The 20,285-nt window shown below is 28.9% G+C and overlaps 4 protein-coding genes and 1 pseudogene across 5 annotated transcripts; 3 read left to right on the forward strand and 2 right to left on the reverse strand.

Moving 5' to 3' along the window:
• The first annotated feature begins 3,685 nt into the window (after positions 1–3,685).
• Positions 3,686–5,487, forward strand: LOC8277151 (MDIS1-interacting receptor like kinase 2). The gene has a single exon (XM_002525453.4). It carries the CDS (start codon positions 3,922–3,924, stop codon positions 5,353–5,355), a length of 1,434 nt encoding a protein of 477 aa, XP_002525499.1. The 5' UTR covers positions 3,686–3,921; the 3' UTR covers positions 5,356–5,487.
• An 854-nt stretch (positions 5,488–6,341) lies between these two features.
• Positions 6,342–8,855, forward strand: LOC8277152 (molybdopterin synthase sulfur carrier subunit). Of its 2 annotated transcripts, none has more exons than XM_015723231.3 (3): positions 6,342–6,638; positions 6,739–6,789; positions 8,222–8,855. In XM_015723231.3, exon 3 carries the CDS (start codon positions 8,257–8,259, stop codon positions 8,566–8,568), a length of 312 nt encoding a protein of 103 aa, XP_015578717.1. In that variant the 5' UTR covers positions 6,342–6,638; positions 6,739–6,789; positions 8,222–8,256; the 3' UTR covers positions 8,569–8,855. The 2 variants fall into 2 exon arrangements, with proteins under 2 accessions (XP_015578717.1, XP_015578716.1); XM_015723230.3 differs by having other exon boundaries at positions 6,344–6,638; positions 6,722–6,789.
• Positions 8,856–9,446: 591 nt separating this feature from the next.
• On the reverse strand, positions 9,447–10,218 carry LOC8277153 (cell wall / vacuolar inhibitor of fructosidase 1). Its single transcript, XM_002525455.4, has one exon. It carries the CDS (start codon positions 10,139–10,141, stop codon positions 9,596–9,598), a length of 546 nt encoding a protein of 181 aa, XP_002525501.1. The 5' UTR covers positions 10,142–10,218; the 3' UTR covers positions 9,447–9,595.
• A 126-nt stretch (positions 10,219–10,344) lies between these two features.
• On the forward strand, positions 10,345–11,412 carry LOC8277154 (cell wall / vacuolar inhibitor of fructosidase 1). Its single transcript, XM_048371369.1, has one exon. It carries the CDS (start codon positions 10,802–10,804, stop codon positions 11,147–11,149), a length of 348 nt encoding a protein of 115 aa, XP_048227326.1. The 5' UTR covers positions 10,345–10,801; the 3' UTR covers positions 11,150–11,412.
• Positions 11,413–12,612: 1,200 nt separating this feature from the next.
• LOC8277155 lies at positions 12,613–20,055 on the reverse strand (annotated as a pseudogene).
• Between the last annotated feature and the right edge of the window lie 230 nt (positions 20,056–20,285).

Raw genomic sequence — 20,285 nt, forward strand, 5'->3', positions numbered from 1 at the left:
GATTCCAATCTTATCTTTTTCGTCCTATTAGGTGTATTATTTTCTACATTTCTGCATGTGATATCTCTATGTAAGTGTATTATTTTCTGTCTTTTTAGAAAAATAATAGGACTTATCCTTCTGTAAGTGGGAAATCTCATCTTTTCTTCTTAGGAAGACATGTGTAAAAGATAAGTTTCCCACCTTATCTTTTCTGTCTTGTTATATTTAGGCTCCTCTATATAAACAGAAGTCGAGAGTAATGGAAAACGCAAGTTTTTCTTTCATCTATCAATATAATATTCTTCTCATGGCTTTCTAAATTTTTCATCTCTTCTTCTCGATCCATTGGTTATGAAATTTATTTGCTTGCGATCGTTCTTCTATGATTCAAAAGGACTAACTCTGCTTATAAGAATCCAAAGAGCACAAAAGACCTCTCATGACAAAGGTGCTCTATCTAGTCTTGGCTTGAGGATTTATCTTGCTTGAGTTCTGATATGAGAATCATTAGAATAAGCATTCTCATTTCTGATATAAAATAAAATATAGATTATAATAATTATTTATATCATTATCTCCCAAGAGATCATAGGCCCACAATCCATCACCTCCATAAAAACTTTTTTGAAGTGATAGATAGGCGTATGATTGATCTTTTATATACATGAGATGTATGTTAAAGTGTGGTGTTCACAAAATCTTGATATCTTTACCAAAAAAAAAAAATCTCATATTATAGTAACACTTTCTTTTACTCTAAATTAATTGGAGCAATTTATTTTAAGAAAAATAACAAAATTATTAATTTTTTTATTTTTTATTAAAAATAAGGTGTAAAACTTTTTTTATTTTTACCATATAAAAATATTAAAAATAAAACTTGTTAATTCTTTTAAAAAATACGGAATTGGTTGTTTTTTGATAAAACAACTGAAAAAATCAAAAGCAATCGAAAAAAATTAAAAATAATCATATACTGTATTTAAAAGAAAATTTACACAGTAATAATAATATCTTTTATTAATTTAAGATATTTCTAAAAAAATCCTCTTTTATTTCTGGGTCCCTTCCAACTCTTTTTCTTAGAGATGCATTCATAGTGGTACTCTAGGTCCAGGTCCTGGCTCTGCCCCAAGCTGATAATTTGTCATGTGGAGGAGAGCTTTGACTTGGGTTGGCCTAACCGACGACCTTGACCAGTGGGTGCGGTGCAGCCCCTATGACTCAGCACGTGCGGTAGTGAGGTCATGGCTGATGGATCTTCCTGCTTTGCTCATCGTCCACTCATTCTCATTTACCAAATCTTATCCTTCTCCCAATTCTTGCAAAAATTATATACCTTGGCAATTTTACACTTAAGCAATTATAGTTTTTTTCCAAACAAAAAATATCCCATATTTTACTTATTTTAATACCTAATATCATCATTATTTTATAATAAAATGTTAGTAAAATATTAAATTTTAATAATAAAATCATTTTACATATAATTTCTCATCAAATTAACTATAAGAACACTCTTAAAAATACTATAATTTTATTTAAAAATTATTTCATTTCATTTCTAATAAAATTATAATGTATATACTAATTTTATTTACCATTACCATTAGTTCAATACAGTTAATAACTAATTATATTATTAAAAATAAGTATTATATTGATATTAAATCATAAAATTTAAAAATATTAGTTTATAAAATAATAATAACATTAAAACAAATAAATCACATAATATTTTTTTTATCATACAACCAAAACATCATCTTTTTATACTCTTTCCAAAATTATAAGCCTTAGGAAACATTTCTAAATCAATGTTGCTTCTTTTTGGTGTCACCATAATGCAATCTTATTATAATCTCACTAAAATGATGGTGTTATTGCATTCTCCACCTTTATACCAATAACGATTTAAAGGAAAAAGTTTATAAGATAAAGAAAATGCTAATAAAAATAAAAATAAAGTTAAAAAAAAAATGATGTTTTCACATTTTTTTATTTAGAAAACAGAGTTATTTTTCGTATTAAAAAAATATCACGTGTTTTATTTTTTTAATATTTTTTAGATACATATTCATATTTTTATTATTTTTTATATAATTTTGTATGTATTAAATATATACTATTACTAAATTATAATTTTATAAGTAATGTGAATGTGTTAAAAAATTTATAAATATATTAAAATCTTATTTTAAAAAATTATTTTTTTAATTTGATTAAAATTAAAAATATATTTTAACAATTTGTAATAATTATAAAATATCTAATTAGATACTAAATAAATTAAAAATATTTATTTTATTAGATATTTTATGTCTATTAATATTTAAAAAATAAAAAATAAAAAATATTAAATATATTTAAAAATATTTTAAAAAATACATACTATATTTTTAATTCGAAAAATATCTTCACTTTTTAAATATAAAAGCACCAAATCATTATTTTTTTTCAATTTTATCTTAAAAATTAATAGCAATTTCTCCATATAGAAACCATAAACTTCAATTACTATTAGTTCTGGCAGACTGAACCTGAAAATTGGTCTTTGATTTTGAATTTGGTTTAGAATTATATAAGGAACTGATCCGGTGTTGGTTTCTTCCTCCCAAGAATCGATACCATAATCCAGTGAAACTGTCTATTCAATTTTAATTTGTGCCTTTCTTTTAGAAGAAAAAAATAGAAAAAAAAAAAAAAAAGATTAGCTGGTGGCTTTAAAGTGTATGAGAGTTGCCATTAGTTTTCTCCTGAAACAAATGGCTTCTTCTTTTTGGCTTCTTTATGACAGGATGAGACATGGAGACTGAGAAGAAAAATCATATGTTCTTATATATATTAGTTATTTATTCACATATTACATGACTATTATTTATTACTGTATTGGTTATAAATATTTTTTTAATTTAAAAGTTAGAACTGTATTTTTTATTTTAAAAAGATTATATGTAGAAATTTATCTAGTAATATATCGAATATATAAATAATAAAAAAAATTTATTTAAATTCGATGTATGTCCTCGCTTATATATCAAACCTATAGATAATTAAATAAGTTTAATTATAAAAAATAATATTTTAGATAATATTTTTAATATTATGTTAATTAACAGATAATTTGTTAAATATAAGATATTTTTTATCTTAAAATATAGTAATATAAATTATATTATAGTATTAATTTATATAATAGTATTAATTAATTAATAAGTACTTTAAAAATGTTTATGATAAGAAAGTATTTTAAAATAATTTTTATATCACTGTAGTAATAGATTTCCAAAGTACCAAAAGATTGAAGAATAAATTTAGAAATATCTAATATATTATTATTTATGAAATATTATAAATATAAAAAATATATTAAATTATAAATTTAATTATTATTTAAATTAAGATAATTACAACAGTAGTATAATATTTAAATAAATAACTACTATATCAAAATTTGTAAAATAAGAAAATAGACAAGAATGCCGAAGGAAAAAAGAAATAAATTAAAGTAAGATAATGGATTAAAATAGAAGGTAAAAGGGCATAAAAGGTGAAAAGTAGAAATTAAAGTGCATAAAACACAAGTTTTAGTGATGGTATAATAAATTATTTGAATAAAGTCAAATTATGCGTTCTATTATTTATTTATTTATTTATTTTTTAGCACACCATCACAACTTGCCATATGCCCCAACTCCAAATCTAATGCGTAGCAGCAACTTCCAGAATACCAAATTCAATGCATGTCTGCAGCACAGCACTCAATGAATTTGAATTGGATAAGTGAAAAAGAAAACAGCTCAGGCTCATGGATTTCTAGCTTTCCAGTGATAAAAGCTGGACTTTACATAGAGAACACCCACCTTCAGGAAAGCTCCATCCTTGGCAGCCATTCTCATTTCCCAATTAATTCCGCGCCTTCCTCTCTCAATACTATTCATGAAGCTCTTCCCTGTCATCTTCTTCCTCTCTGTTCTTCTTGCTCTTCACTCCCTCACACTCACATCAGCTGCCTGTCACGTTGATGATGAAGCGGGTCTCTTGGCTTTAAAATCTAGTATCACCCATGATCCTTCCGGTATCCTCATCTCTTGGAAGCCCGGCACCGATTGCTGCAGCTGGGAGGGGATAACTTGTCTCGTCGGCAACCGGGTCACTGCAATATGGCTCTCCGGACAGCTTGAAAAACCTAATAGCTTCTTGTCGGGTACAATCTCACCATCTTTAGTTAAAGTCCAGAATCTTGATGGTATTTACTTGATGAACTTGAGAAACATCACGGGTAAATTTCCGGATGTGTTATTCAGGTTACCCAAACTCAAATTCGTGTATATAGAAAACAATAAACTTTCTGGTCAATTACCCAGTAACATAGGCAGGTTAACCCAACTGGAGGCATTCAGTTTAGCTGGGAACCAGTTCACTGGGCCAATTCCCAGTTCAATATCCAAGTTAACCAAGTTGAGCCAACTGAAATTGGGTAACAATTTTCTTACTGGTACAATTCCTGTTGGAATTAACAAGCTAAAGAGCTTGACATTTCTGAGTCTCAAAAACAACCAACTTTCAGGTCCAATTCCTGATTTTTTCTCCTCATTCACTAATCTTAGAATTATTGAACTTTCCCACAACAAACTTTCTGGTAAAATCCCAGCTTCATTATCATCACTGGCACCAAACTTAGCCTATCTTGAACTAGGCCACAATGCATTATCAGGGCAAATTCCAAACTTTCTTGGATCTTTGCAAGCACTAGACACACTAGATCTTTCATGGAACAACTTGACAGGAACAGTGCCAAAAAGTTTTGGTAATCTAACAAAAATCTTCAATCTTGACCTTTCTCATAATTCTCTTACAGACCCATTTCCTGTAATGAATGTAAAAGGAATAGAATCTCTTGATTTGTCTTATAATAGATTCCATCTTAAGCAAATACCCAATTGGGTCACTTCCTCTCCTATCATTTACTCTCTCAAGTTAGCAAAATGTGGGATCAAGATGAACTTAAATGACTGGAAGCCAAAGGAGACTTATTTCTATGATTACATTGATCTATCTGAGAATAACATCTCAGGTAGTCCAATTTGGTTACTAAACAAGACAGATTTCTTGGTTGGGTTCTGGGCATCAAAGAACAAGTTGAAGTTTGATTTGGGTAAGTTGAGGATTGTTAATACATTAAAGAAGTTGGATTTGTCAAGGAATTTGGTGTATGGGAAAATACCCAAGAATGTTACTGGACTGGAAAGCTTGAATTTGAGTTATAACCATCTTTGCGGACAGATTCCAGCAACAAAATTCTCTGCAAGTGCATTTGTTGGGAATGATTGCTTGTGCGGTTCTCCATTACCTCCTTGCAAAGTAAGTTGAAATTAACAGTGGAGATGAGAAACAGGAAGAAAGTTGAAATGCAATTGGAGATATTTCAGGATCCATTTGTTGGCACTTGGTACTAATTTGTTGGCAGTTCAATAATAAAACATGTCGGCCTCCATTTTCTCATATGAGAATTACTTGTTGGCATTTTAGGGCAGGCATTTAAATTTAACTGGCCATTTTTTATCTATTATTATCAATCTCTCAATTTTTTAGACTGGGAGATTAAGTCTGTAACTGCACCTTTCTTTTTGAAGGTACAATAAAGAGAGAAAAACTTAAAAAAATAAAATTCTTTGAAACTAAGATGAAATACACTTAAGAGAGACGAAAGCTAGGGAGCGAATGGGATTAGATACCCCAGGAGTCTTAGCCGTAAACGATGGATACTGGGCGATGGATACTGGGCGCTGGGCGTATCGACTCGTGCAGTGCTATAACTAACGCGTTACTCGACTTAAAATGAATTTCATAGTTGCTGGGATTATTTAACAGTCCAACCGGGAAAAGAAAACTCACTTTACAAATTATTACGAAGAAATTGGTTAAGAATTTCTCTTTTTCTTTTAACAATACATATATATATTTTTTTAAATTCATAAAAGACTAATTGTGATGAGCTATACAATAGGATAACTATTTATTTATATTTGTTATAAGAATTTATTTATTTTTTACCTATTAAATGAACTTAAAATCTCTTCCCTTCAAAAGTATGTTTAAATGTGTTTATAGTATTTAAAAAATTTAATTGTCAAAAATTTATATTTGCACTGTTATTAAATTTTGAATTAATTTTTAATTTTAATATCATATATTTCAAATCAATTCAATTTTATTTTTAATAAAATTATTTATTAAATTTTACTGATATAACATAAATTTTAGTAAAAAATTTGAATCAACAGAGTTGTTTATTTAATTTTAAATTTTTTATTAATTTTATGCCCTTCAACGATAATATTAATAATAAAAAATGAAATTGGTAACTCATTAATAGAATATTAGTGCTTAAATGACAAAGATATTAGTTATGCAATTGCTAAATCTTTTTCTGTTTAGTAAGTATAAATATAATTTGTTTTTATAATTAAGTCTATTTTAAAAATATTCAAGCGGGGTCGGATAACCCTATTTTCAAGCCTGAAATTCTCACTCGAAGTGCCCGGACCAACGAACGGCCCCTCTAGGGTCCCATTTTAGTTTAGCTAATCCAGCTTCGTGCTTGAATTTGACAGTGATTGGATAACATTCCTGGCCAGAACTCAATTTCATAGGTACTTTCCTTTTTGGGTTTTCTCTTTTGTATTTTAATATATGGTAATGGTGGTACTGATCGATAAAGAATCCCTCTGACCAGATCAACTATTTCTACAGTCAAACAATCAAACTAGCCTTGCGACTCTTCTTTCTCTCCTCATTTTAATGGTATTTCTCTCTTTCCATTTTCATCTGTTTCATGATTTACTTAACTTCATGATTGAACCATTTATTTGCTTTTTGATTTTCTTTTTTCCTTTGTAAGTTTATGAATGGGTACAATTGATTAGAGCTCATGAATAACTTACATTTAACTTTGCTCAATTGGGTCTCCCTAGTCAATAGAAGATTGAATTTATAGTGTGAACTTGGCACTGTGGATTTGAATTTTCAATAGAAGTTTCAGAATCCAGGGGTTGATACTGAACTTAGAGTGTGATTTATTATTTAGCTTCAGCTGATTTATACTCCAAGTGATAGTAGCATTGTATTGCTGTAATTTTTGTTCATTAGTTTATTAAATTCATGGCTTTACTTTCTTTAATAGTATTTATTCGAAATTAAGTTGGTTTGGCTGATGATCTGGCTTTAGCTTATGTAACTAGTTCCAATATTTGTTTCATAGACTCTTGCAGACAGAGTATTTAGGAGGTTTTTTGCCATTACTTATATCGCCTTGGGCATGCGGTGGAGGCGTATTCTTACTTACTGATATGTGCAGGTCCATATTAATTAGGTGTTCAAGGATCTGAGGTTTGAATCAGACACCTAGTAATAGTATTCTCTGTTACTTTTTGTTACACTCTACCAACCCATCTCTGATCTTTTCCTAATTTGTGATCTATGAGGCAGATTAAAAACTACTGTCTTGAATTGCTTTTGTAAAGAATAGGTGAAGTTAGTATTTCATAGGTTTGTGCTTATAAGGTGCTTGCATACGTCTGTCCTATTAGTATTGGCTAGCTTCTTGTGGTGATTGTTATTAGGCTGATGGATGAGGAAGTTAGTGGAATATATGTGATATGTGATAAGAGTGATCAAACTGTTCTGGTATGAGGACAACTAATCACACTCTGAAATAGTGAAGTGAAACAGGTTGTTTCACCAAGGTATGGTGATTCTCTCGTATGCAAGATAAAGACAATGAAACTCTTCTAAGAGACTAGGTGCACAAGTGGAGCATGTAATAATCCTGAATTCTACTCGTTATACTGGACTTATAGAGTGTAAAACCCTTGAATATTGTTTGACTAAAAATTTATGCAAATGAAGAAGAATGATAATGTAGATGAATGTTCTTATATATTAAGTGAAGAATAATTTGAATGGATAATGACAATGTGAGTGCTATGGTCAAGCTTGACAGTGTTTGAATTCTTTAAGTTGTGAGCCAATTTATAGCTCATAACCTTTTAATTCTTTTAGCTCATAATCATACAAAGAGCATCACTAGTTGATTTTGGTTCAGATTCAATGTCATTCAGCATTGCCGTAAGTTTCTTCACTGTCCCTCTGTCTACTTCTCTGTTTTCCTTGTGCTCTTCACCAAATTGAAAGCTTGCAATTCTTTCATGACTGACATTGTATGTTACTTATGCAGATACATGTTTCACTTGCATTAATCCTTAATAAATTATGGATACTATGAATTTGAAGTCTGGAAATATCGAAAGTAAACATGTGGAAAGTAATGGTTCATCCATTAAAATAAAAGTCTTGTTCTTTGCCAGAGCACGGGATCTAACTGGCTTGTCAGAGATGCCATTAGAGGTATCATCTGGTAGTACTACGAATGATTGTTTGAATAAGCTTGTTGCACAATTCCCCAGTTTGGAAGAGATTCGTCGCTGCATAGTTCTTGCTCTAAATGAGGAATACACAACTGAGTCAGCGATTGTTAGAGAAAAAGATGAATTGGCGATTATTCCTCCCATCAGTGGCGGCTAATTATTCATACAATTTTCTTGAACTTATCAAGAAGCAATAGTGTGAAGAATTGGATGAAAAATAAGGTAAATTTCAAGTAAATGTATAAATGCCATGCATAATCCTTTATTGTCATTGTTATGTGAGCAATTTGCTCATAGTCCATTTTGGAGGTAATGTATGTCTGATAATTGATTATAAAAGTTTCAAGCACCTTCTCAATAGAAAGTGGACTCCCATGGATATGTCTGATGTGATATTTCTCCAAGCATTAGAATTATAAACGTGTGGAACTATATTTTGCTCAACTTATCAGATTTCCACATCATTTTCAATATTTCTTTTAAGATGCAATAATGGTTGTATATAGATAACCTGGTGCTAAAATAATTAAGTGGTGGGAGAGTTTGAGCATTTTGCTTTCCATTGAAGAGCAATTAGCCAGAAGGACAGGACTACTGCTCTAACTTCTTTTTTCTTGTATAATTTGCATATCTGCAGTTTATGTTTCATTTTTTCAGGTTGACTGACTCTACATGAGATCTAATAATTTCATTTGAATTCAATCAGGATAAGATGAATTATATCCACTGATGATATAGTTTGTATCAGCCTGTTAAAAAGAAAAGTTTGCTGATAGCTGATAGAAAATCTTCATAAAAGAACTTGAAAATCATTGCTCCTGTATATATATATAGATATTGTTGTAGTTCGTACCATCACTGACCAAAGCACCTGGTTATCAGGGAACATCTAAAAGTTGTAAAGGGGATTATTACGGCCTATTACATGTACTGTGACTTTTACTCTGAAGTGCCAATTTTTCTTTTACTTTTCTTGTTTCTCTTTTCTAAAGGAACTGTCAAACTATATAAGCAACCACTAGCAATCAAGTGGAATAATCAACTAACAATGGGATTTATTCTATCAAACATTAAACTACAACTCTCAAAAACTTGCTAAGCAAAGCAAAGTAACATTATTGCCCGATTTCCTTTCTAAGGAAAAAAAAAGAAAAGAAAAGAAAAGAAAGAAGCAGAAAGGGTGTTTAGAAGTCTCTGTTTCTGTGGATTTGCTTAAGAATGGATGCAGCAACAACCGAGATATCATGCACCTTCATATTCATATCAGAAAGTGGAGACTGTCCAGAGAATTCTTCTTCACAGGAGATGGCCTCTGCAGCAGCATCAAAGGTTCTTTCTTTGGCAGACCTGAAATTGCCTTTGTGCAAAGCTTGCATAGCCTGAGGCACATCTCCTTTCAGAATCTCATTGTAACGATCAGCACAATCTCTTAGTTCTTGTTGCTCCTTCTGGTCATGGCTTCTGCTGCCTCTTTGACTTTGTTCAAGTAGTTCATTGATTCTGTTAAGGGTGTGAGTCGCTTTCGCATCAATGGTATGAACCATGATCTTAGCTAGACCTTCAATGTCAGCATCAAAGCTGTGAGGGTTGGATACAAGCGTCGAAATGCAAAGTTGATAATAGGGCGTCTTTCTGCAGGTTTTCTCTATCAAGTTGCTGCCAAAAATGCTTGGAATTGCAGCATTAATAACAGGGAAGATAAAAACAAAGACTAAAAGAAAACTCTTCATTTTTTCTTTTTGTAGGAAGAATTGGATACTTAGAAAGAACTGTAGTAGTTGAGTTTGATTGTTCTATGAATTGGGTTTTGTTGATTTTTATAGGGGAAAATTGAAGAATGTAACTTGCTCCTCCAAAATTTGAGGACACACAGTTACTAAAGATATTTTGAAAGATAATTTATCGAGTCAGAGGAAATGAAAGATTCAAATGGAAGTGAACAGATTTTTTTTTCTCTGCGGAAGAAATGAAATGCTCTGACCAATTCTTAATAACACTTGTTTGGAGCATTTTCCTGTTTTCCACAGTGAGGGAAAAAGAAAAAGAATCTATGATCTATGAACTCTCCTCAAATGTTGGAGTAAGAGTAGCATTTTGCTCATATAAATCCACTTCCAAACCCAAGAAAGGGCTGCAAATCCAATTCTCTTCTGTTTTCAGTAGCTTAAGAAAACCCATTCCATCTCTTTCCCTAACAAAAGTAATGAAGACTCTTCTTTTACTCTTTAACCATCATCTTCCGTGCAGTTCATGCTGCAATTCCAAGCATTCTTGGCACCAATTTGATAGATAGAACCTGCAGGCAAACACCGTGTTACGAACTCTGCGTGTCATCTTTTTTAGCACACACTCAGGGCAAGGATGTTGATGTTAAAGATCTAGCCAGGATCATGGTTTTCACCATTGAAGCAAAGGCAACACATACCCTTCATCGTATTAATGAACTACTTGAACATAGTAAAGGCCTCAGCCATAAGAAGCGAGAAGGATTAAAAGCTTGTGCTGAGCGTTATAATAGCATCCTCAAAGCAGATGTTCCTCAGGCCTTGCAAGGTCTGAAAAAAGGTAACTATAAGTTTGCAGAAGAAGGCAGTTTTGATGCTGCTACTGAAGCCATGTCCTGTGAGGACGAATTCTCTTCATGCAAATCAGCGTCGCCGATTTCTGAAATGAACAGCTTGGTGCATGATGTCTCCATTGTGGCTGCTTCCATTGTTCAGATTATGCTAAGCAATTGAGAGACATGTTTAGTTTTCAAACTGTCCTGCAGTAATTTCCTAAATAATTTTTGAGGAGCTGTTTGTTTATGAGAATATATTGAATCATTTTTGCATAAAACAAAGTTTCAACTTTTACTCTTCCTTAGATTCTTCTCCTCCTCCTCTTAAGAAGATTATTCAGTCTCTTCATAATCTGCATATGTTTACCATGAATTATACTATAAGCGATCATCTCTGGCTTTCTTTCTACTGGTTAATTTGCTTGCCTTCAGACGTGGCACCCGGAGCTTGATTTGTTTATACATGTAGCTCTACATCAGAAACACATTGTTTGGCTCCCAAAAGTTTCCATTTTAACCTTACTTATCAACTAAATCAAAACACATTTTTTTACTTTTTTTTTTTTTTTTCATTCTTCTTCCTTGAATGGGATTTCTTTTCCTCCACCATCTTATTACCTATTCATTTTTCATTTTATCATTTTCAGTTCATTATTTAATCTATTTTTTTCTAAAATAAATTTGATTCAACTATAAATCTTAGTGACCATATCTTGTGATCGCTACAAGAGTCTCTATTTTGTTTTCATTAAACAAAAACGCCAAATTTTTTACCGTTTTACATATACTGGGTAGCGACCAGGTCATGTGGTCGCTAAGGTGGTTTCTAACCTAAACGCAATTACAATCTTTCTTTTTGGGTTAGCTACCACATCTCATGTGGTCTCTAGCCTCTATAAATGTATATATAAATATTTTATTATATAATTATAAATTATATATTCATATATAATCATAAACAAATTTAATTAAAAATAAAAAATAACAATAACTGAATATATATATATATATATATATATATATATAATTATTATAATAAAAAATAAAAAAATATAGAAAAATAATAATAAAAAATATAATAGTAAAATAACATATAAATGCTAAAATAAAATTTTTAAATAGTGATAAAAAGATACCACAAGATATAGTCTCTAATATATCTCTAAATTTAGCGCCACATTAGCGACCAGAATCTGTAGTCTCTACGTTTGAGATCACATTCGATGGTATCTAAGTGGTTACAAAATGCTCTGCCAATTTTTGGCGAGTCCATTAGCGACCACTTTTATTGGTCGCTGTTATTGTAGTAGCTATTGGGTCGCTATATGGTCGCTAAAATCTAAAAAAACAATTTGGTTTCCAAGTGGTAGCAATGTGGTCTCTAAATTGTAGCTAAATAGTGACCACTTTGTTGTGGTTTCTAAATGTGATAGTTAAACTACTGTCTTTTTGTAGTGAAAAGAGCACAAATCTGCAATTGACATTCCAGTTACCATAGCCCTTTCTCTATGATAATGCTTAGGTGCAGTTAAAGATCTTGGTTGACTGAAGATGACTTAGCAGGATTCTTAGACAGTTCTTTTGATCGTTGGCTCTTCTGCCTGGTGATCATCTTATGCTTGACAGGTTTTTTTTTTTTCTTTAGTTGAGCTCTGGTATAGTTTTGGATGCCGAGAATTCTCCTGTTGGTGGTGAAATTCCTACTGGCTTCTTTGCAAGTTTACCTCTTTTACACTATACATCAACAGTAAAGAATTCAGATACCAAAAAGAGAAATTAGAAAATACTTATCAAAATCGCAGGATTGTATATATCACTTACAAGAACCTTTGGTGGTCTTTCAACCACTGGATTCACACAGCTGCTTTGTTATGCCTAGTCTTGAAACACCTCTGGCATGTCATTTCAATTCCATTTGTTGACAGTTTGTTGGATTCTTTGGCTCTTCCTCAAGTGCCCTTTTCCTACTTTTTTTTAGCCTCCTTGGAATCGTCTTATAAGGAGGGAGCTTAATTGGATTGTTAACAGCTTCGGGCTACATCTTCTTACCATTAAGTGGTTGTAGACCATGTTGATATGTGTTTATATACCTTTGTACACTATAACAAGAGTCCACAAAGTCTGCACAATCCTTTTTCATAAAGTGAATACTAGAGCAAGCATGCATGCATGGTATTCTAGTAATATTTCAGGCCCTACAACTACATATCCATGCATTCAAGTCAACAACAAACTATCATCCCCAATTGAAACTTGAAACTTCTCACCTACTGCAGGCTTAGTCACACATAATCTTCTGTTATACCTAGTCTGTTCTAGCTTGTCTCTAATCCTAAGGCATATATAATCGGTGATGCCACTCATTTGCATTAAATAATACAAAGTAACACAAAAATCCTATGATTTCGGGACTACTAAACACTGATATTAAAAAAGAATACTTGTTCGCCATTGTTAATGAAAATTCAAGAAACAAGGACCACTAATCTCACATCCACCACACATGAGATTTTTGTTGCAGTTTGACCAACTGAGACCAAGAAGTTTCTAATCTTTTTAAAAGAAAGAGGTTTGGGACAGTTTGTTAAGGCTTTGAGAACCTAATTAGGGATTTGAGGGAGGAGTTTGATTTCGAATTTGGAAAAAAAAAAGAAAAGAATAAAGCCCAAACGGTGCATTTTGGAGAAAAATAATGAGTCTCTTAATTAATCTACATGTGAATGCTCCATTTTACATCGTCGGACACGTAAGCAAATTAACACCGGAATATACACATGTGATTCGATTTGCAAAAATTAAAAAGTTCATTGTTTTGATTGCCAAAATTAAAAAGATGTGCTAAAAAATAAAAACATGCGAAAGATCAGGATTTAATATGCAATTAGCCAAAGAACTAAGAGCATCCCCAACAATATTCTCTATATACATCCCTATAAAATTATAAATAATTAATTCTCTCTTGTGTTAAAATATGTATACATTTTAATAATACTCTTTATTTTACTCTCTAGATAACTTTTTATTAATAAAGTAAAAATTTGATAAATAAATAAAGAGAGAGAATGTGATTCTCAGAGAAAAAAGTTATAAAAAATAAGAAAGAGAAATAATATAATATATTTAAGAGTCACTTTCTCTCTCCTTAAATTTAAAAAGAGAGACGGTGACTCTTAAGTCATTTTAGAGAAAAAAAATGATTTAAAAAGTCTCTTGAAAATTTAATTTTTGTATATACTGTCTATAATAGATAAGGAGCATGATTTAAGAACTTATTAAGGATGCTCCAAAAGAGTCAAATAACTCAAAAGACGAGGGTTATTTGCAAAATATCATTTTCGGTATTTTAATAAATAATGGTTGTAGTATTCTTGTAATTTTATTATTAAAAGCAAGACTTTGTACTTTTTATATTTTTAATTTAACCTGAATTTGTATAATTAGGTGCTTGAATGAAAAATGAAATAGATAGTTGGAGGGTTGGAAAGCAATTAGCTACCGGTAGGTACTAAAAAGATAAAAGAGAATGAAAATTTAAGAGGTCTAAGTGACATTTTTGTCAAAACAACTTTTTCTTTTCTTCTTTTGCAATTTTACATGTTTCTTTAACATTTATACCAGACTTATATGTGCCGACCTCTGAGAATTTGCTGTATTGGAAAATCCCTTTTACATCTCTAAATGAAAATTAATGCTACAAAATATCTGGATTTTAATTTTTTTTTTATTTTTATTTTCTTTCTTCTTTTTTTTTTAAAGTAATTATAACCAAAACTAATTAACAGTGATATAGACTCATTAGTAATAATAAAGAAAATAAGATAATAATTAATATAAATTTAGATTCAAATACATATTCTTATGAATCAACATATATAAATAAGGCTAAATCGAACCTAAAATTACAAAATTATCTTCAATCAATAGAAATCATATAGCACATTATTAATTTGAAGAAGTAAGAAAAATAGTTAATTATAAGGACCGATTAGCTAAAAAAAATTTAATCTTCAAAATCCATACTAGAAATATTAATTTACTAAGATATTTCAAAATATTTAATAAAATTAAATATTTAATGTCTTATTCTTTTATAAGTATATATATGAATATTGTCTTGCCATGTTGAATTAGCAATTTTAGATAGTTGATTCTTCATTCAAAATTCATTGCTTCTATTAAGTCATATAATGAAATTATTGTATAATCTTTTATTGGTTGTTTTAATATGTTGAGGTTGGTAAAGTTTTTCTTAGTATTTATACAAACATTGAAATTCTTTTTTCCTAATATGATAGCTACATAAATAAAAATAAAAATAAAATATTAAAGTAAAAGTAATATAAGAAAAATTTAATAATTCAAATATAATTAATAAAAAGTAAATTAGCACGTTTAGACATATTTAATGTTCTAAAAATATAAAATTAATAAAGTAGCCCTAAAAATAATATTTAAATAAAATAATATTTTATATTTATTACAATAAATAACAAAAATCCAAATTCAACCATATTCAATATATATACCTCCAGAGAAGTAACTTTAAATGATCTACTTCATTTATCTTTAGTACATATATATAATAAAATTGAGAAAAAAAATATTAACAAGTTGATTAATATTTCTTTTTTTTTTATGGAAAAAAAGAAGAAAAATTGATCTAAAAAACACGTTATAGAAATATGAAGAAAAAAAAAATTAAGTGCTTTTTGTATTGTAGAATGGATTACTTTGGATGACTTTGTTGATGTTTAGTTGATGTTTGATTACTATTTGGTTTATATTTAATTGATTTTAGATCTATGAAAAATTATCTTAAAATTCTTTTCTTGAACTAGTTTTTTTTTTGTTTTAACTTTTTTTCTTTTCTTAGTTTCTCTGAACTCTCTCATTTTAGCTCCTTTTATTATATAAAAGAAAAAAATTTATCACTTTGATTTTTTTAAGTTTTTTTGGATTTTATTTTTTTCTTAATATTGTCATGTAAGAAAGTATTTTGGTGTATATATATATACACTGAATCTTCTAATTTTTGGACTATATTTATAGTTCTATTATGAATTATGAATTTACATTTTCTTGTCTGTTTTAGGTTTTTATGTAACTAATAATTTTTTGATATTTGGTTGATTTTCAAATATATGAAGAAGTATCTTTAATTTATTTTCTTGACCTGTTATTTATATGTTGAAGACAATTTAAAATACTAGAAAATATTTCTGTCCTTGAAAAATATACTTTTAAATTTCTTGAACTGTTAAGAAGATATAAAATATTAGAAAATAGTTCTTTTGTTGAAAAATTATATTTTAGTGTTTAGATTAACTTATTCTGAATATGGTTGTTTTTATTGATTTATTTTATTAATGCAAAAAATAAGTAAAGATGAAAAAAAATAAAAATCATAACTACAACTAAAAAGTGATCTGCATAGATTTTCATGCTATAGCATAAAAAAGTAAGGTTGACTATAGAAAAATTTATAATTAATTAAAAAAAGCTGTCAAGAAGAAAAATAATAAAAAAATATATTGATATATTAATTCTATATATATATTCATTTTAAAATATTTTTAAATTCAAGATTATATTATATTATATTTTTTTATAAATATAAAAATCTCATAACAATTTATGATAAATGCAATTCTTATTTAATTTAAATTATGAGGACAAATGAGTGTAAACAATTTATAAATTAAAATGTCATAAATAATTAAATTAATAAAGAAAAAAGAGATAATTAATTACTACAAAGACTATTATGTTTTTTTTGGGACTCAAAAATATATGTATTATCATTGCTTTAAATATACTGTTTTAATTTAAAATGATATTTATTTAATGTTTTCATACAATTAATTAAGTAAATTATAGAAAGTATTTCAAGGTAAATATTAGTTATAATATGTCACTACGACAATTTTAGAATTTCATTATATAAAAAATTTCTTTTAATTAATTAAAATTATAGGCTAATTAAAAAGTAAATATAATTACATTAATAATATATAACTATAATTTTAAATTTTTTTAAAAAAGTGAGTAAAGAGAAAAAGAAATGCAAAAAAAAAAAAAAAAACATTGCTTTCTCTGCAACACTAACAAAATCACATGAAATGGAAGTATTGAAAAAACATGTGAAATGGACATGAAAAACTAAAAGTAAAGGGGTATTAACCAAGCCCTTTACTAATACCAACAACCAACAGTTGCTTTTCTTGTGAGGGCAAGCTAGTCACGTGACATCTGTAAACTAAAAGAAGAAAGACAGATATGACAAATTACTTTCTTTAATTATATATTGTCCCTATAAATCAAATCAAAAAATTATTAATATATATTTACGAGTTTTTAATAATTAAATATATATATTAATTATTAAATATTAAAATATAAAATATAATATATATATATATATATATATATAAATATATATTAATGAATTGAAGCTAATATAGGTGGGTAATAATGGTACTTACATTGGATTGGCCATAGCAACCAGGAGCAATGAAGGCTGCATGATGATCATAGTGAGATTTCTTTTTGAAGACCTGGTGCATTTGGAAAACCACAATGTTGTCTGTGTTGGAAAGCTCCCTGCCTGCTCATAGCTCATAGTAATAATGATAGAATTATTTATTATTATCATTATCAACAAAATTAGGGTTAGGTGGTCAAACTAATTAAAAATATAAAAGGTTAAATTTGGTAATAGTATTTTGAAGAGTGCATTTTATTTTAAAAAGTATAATTTTTATATTAAAAATTATTTTAAAAATATTTAAATATAAAAAATGAAAATCTTTATTTAGTTCTAATATACTTTTTATAGTTTGGTGTTTATTTTACTTTTATTTTCATAAATATTAATGATTTTAATTTTATTTTTCATTCCATTCTAACTAAGGCTAATAGAAAAAATAAAAATAAAAATTTTAACTAATAAATGTATGAAAACTTATAGTATTAATTATATTAGAAATAGAGAATAAAGTTTAGCTCTTCAAATGTGCTAAGCCAAATCAACTCTTTATTTTATATTTAAAAAATAAAAAATTTATTAGAGTTTTATCTTATGAAATGACTTTTTAATATAAATAATCTGACGTATATAAGAAGTACATTAAAAATATTTTTAACATATTAAATTATTCTGCGCTGTAACTTTTCATGAAATTTAGTGTAAAATAAAGCATATAATACTTTTATTTTTTCAATTGATAGGATATAAAAGAAAATTAATGAAAAATCCATAGATTGGTGTACCTTATAGCCAAAGAAACTGAGGAAAAACTTAGCCATGATTCAAGAGTAGCTTTCTTCCTCTGGTTTGTAACCTTAGCATCACCAATGTATTCCAATGGGTCATCATCCCTTAATGCAATTCTGTAGGGGAATAGGACATAACCTATATGGTTTCCCCCTTTTGCATGGGAAGATTGTTGTTCTCTTTTGTTATTTCATCTATTATCTTCTGGTCGTTACCTGTTACACATGATATTTAATGTGATTTATGCCTGACATCACAAATATTTCCATGGAACATCTCATGATATGAAATTCTCTTCCCATTTATGAATCTATTACATTCTTAGACCACGTTTGGTTCCCAAAATAGAATAACGGATGAAATAGAATATCAGTTCCTAAAGAATAGAATAAAAACTAATGCAAATAGATATATATTTTTATACATTTAAGCCATATATTTAAAATCTAGAAATTTATGTACTTTCTGTTCAGATACTGAGAGAAGCCAGCTTGTGCAACTCCCATCATCACATCATTGATTGTCTATGGAAACAAAAATGGCAAAAATATAGGTTTACCAAACCAATAATGATAGGTGTACAATCCTAAATTTAATTCAAAGATGAATGATATATATCATTATTAGTATTAAATGTTTAAGGGTTAAATTATAAGTTCTTATAAATTTAGTGTGCGCCGATTATATTTGATTTTGGGTAGAGAGATTAACAATTAGTTTTATTGAATTGCAAGATGATTTTATTGCAATAACTAAAATATAAGGAGCGGTTTATACATTATACCAAAAATTAGGAGGTAAATAGGATTTAATCTGACTTATTTAACGGAATTTTAATAGAAAGATTTTTTAGTATAAAATTATAAAATGAAAGAATATAATTTTAGATATCGAGGAGTAAATAGTGTATTTTGAATATTAATCTTCGCTTTTAATTACTGATTAAAAAATTTAATATCTATAATTATTATATATTATATAATTAACCAAGTCAGTTTCAAAAGAAAATTGGAAAGAAAAACCTCAAATAAATGCCTCGTTGGAATTAATGAAGGAAAAGATATAAACCAACTTACTGTGCCCATGGCATTCTTCACCTGCTTTACATCATCCAAAGAGATTGTTAAACCTTCTGCCACTCGATCCATTCTTCAACATGCCTTTAATTGGAGTTTTTGTATACTCCAAGAAGAAGATGGTCACCAGAAACTTAACAACATCAACAACAGTATTCGAGTACAGCAACACCATAATCCATTACTTGACTAAATATTGCCATAACCATCCTGTAGTCTTGCTGGGACTATCATTAATAATGTTCCTTCTCTCTATGGTTGGAATGGATGGAAGTGCATTAGGATCTGATACTTTACGGGTGTAAGAAAGTAACAGTGAAATAAGAGAAGTGACATCCCTAATGGAACGGTGGACACGAAGAGTGCCAATGGATTCAGCTTCAGATGTTTAGAAGATGAACATCCCACATTGTTATAGAATTGTTGATTTTGGTTTTGCTGAGATTTTAGATGTAATCTTCCACAAACTTATCAGGAGAATCCATTTGTGGATTAAGGCTTGGAACTTTCAAATGGTTGTCCAAGTTTATCTCTGTTTTCACCCATTTTCATGTCTCCTCCATTTTTCTTGTCCACAACCTGCAACTTGTTAGTTAGTTTATGGATGCTCAAAGTGCACCTACTCTAATAGAAGGCTCTTCTAGAAGTTTCTCATAAGTGGCTTTTGAATATGCATGGAACTATAAATTACTTCTAAGTTACTCTGATAAACTTTGGCTTTGTTTCAGATATCATTTTACTTTTTTAGCCTTCCATTTTGTTATCTACTTGATTATTATACAGTATAACCTCTATAAATCAATATTTAATAAATTAATAACCTCGACTAAATAATAATTTTGTCCGTCCCCACTTGGGCCAATAAGATAAAATAATAATTTTATTAAATTTATAAGATAATAATTTTTAAAAAATTTCTTAAGGCCCATAGAAAATATAAAATAATAATTCATGAAATATATATG

The sequence above is a fragment of the Ricinus communis genome, chromosome 2 (genome assembly GCF_019578655.1).
Source record: "Ricinus communis isolate WT05 ecotype wild-type chromosome 2, ASM1957865v1, whole genome shotgun sequence".
NCBI lineage: Eukaryota > Viridiplantae > Streptophyta > Magnoliopsida > Malpighiales > Euphorbiaceae > Ricinus > Ricinus communis.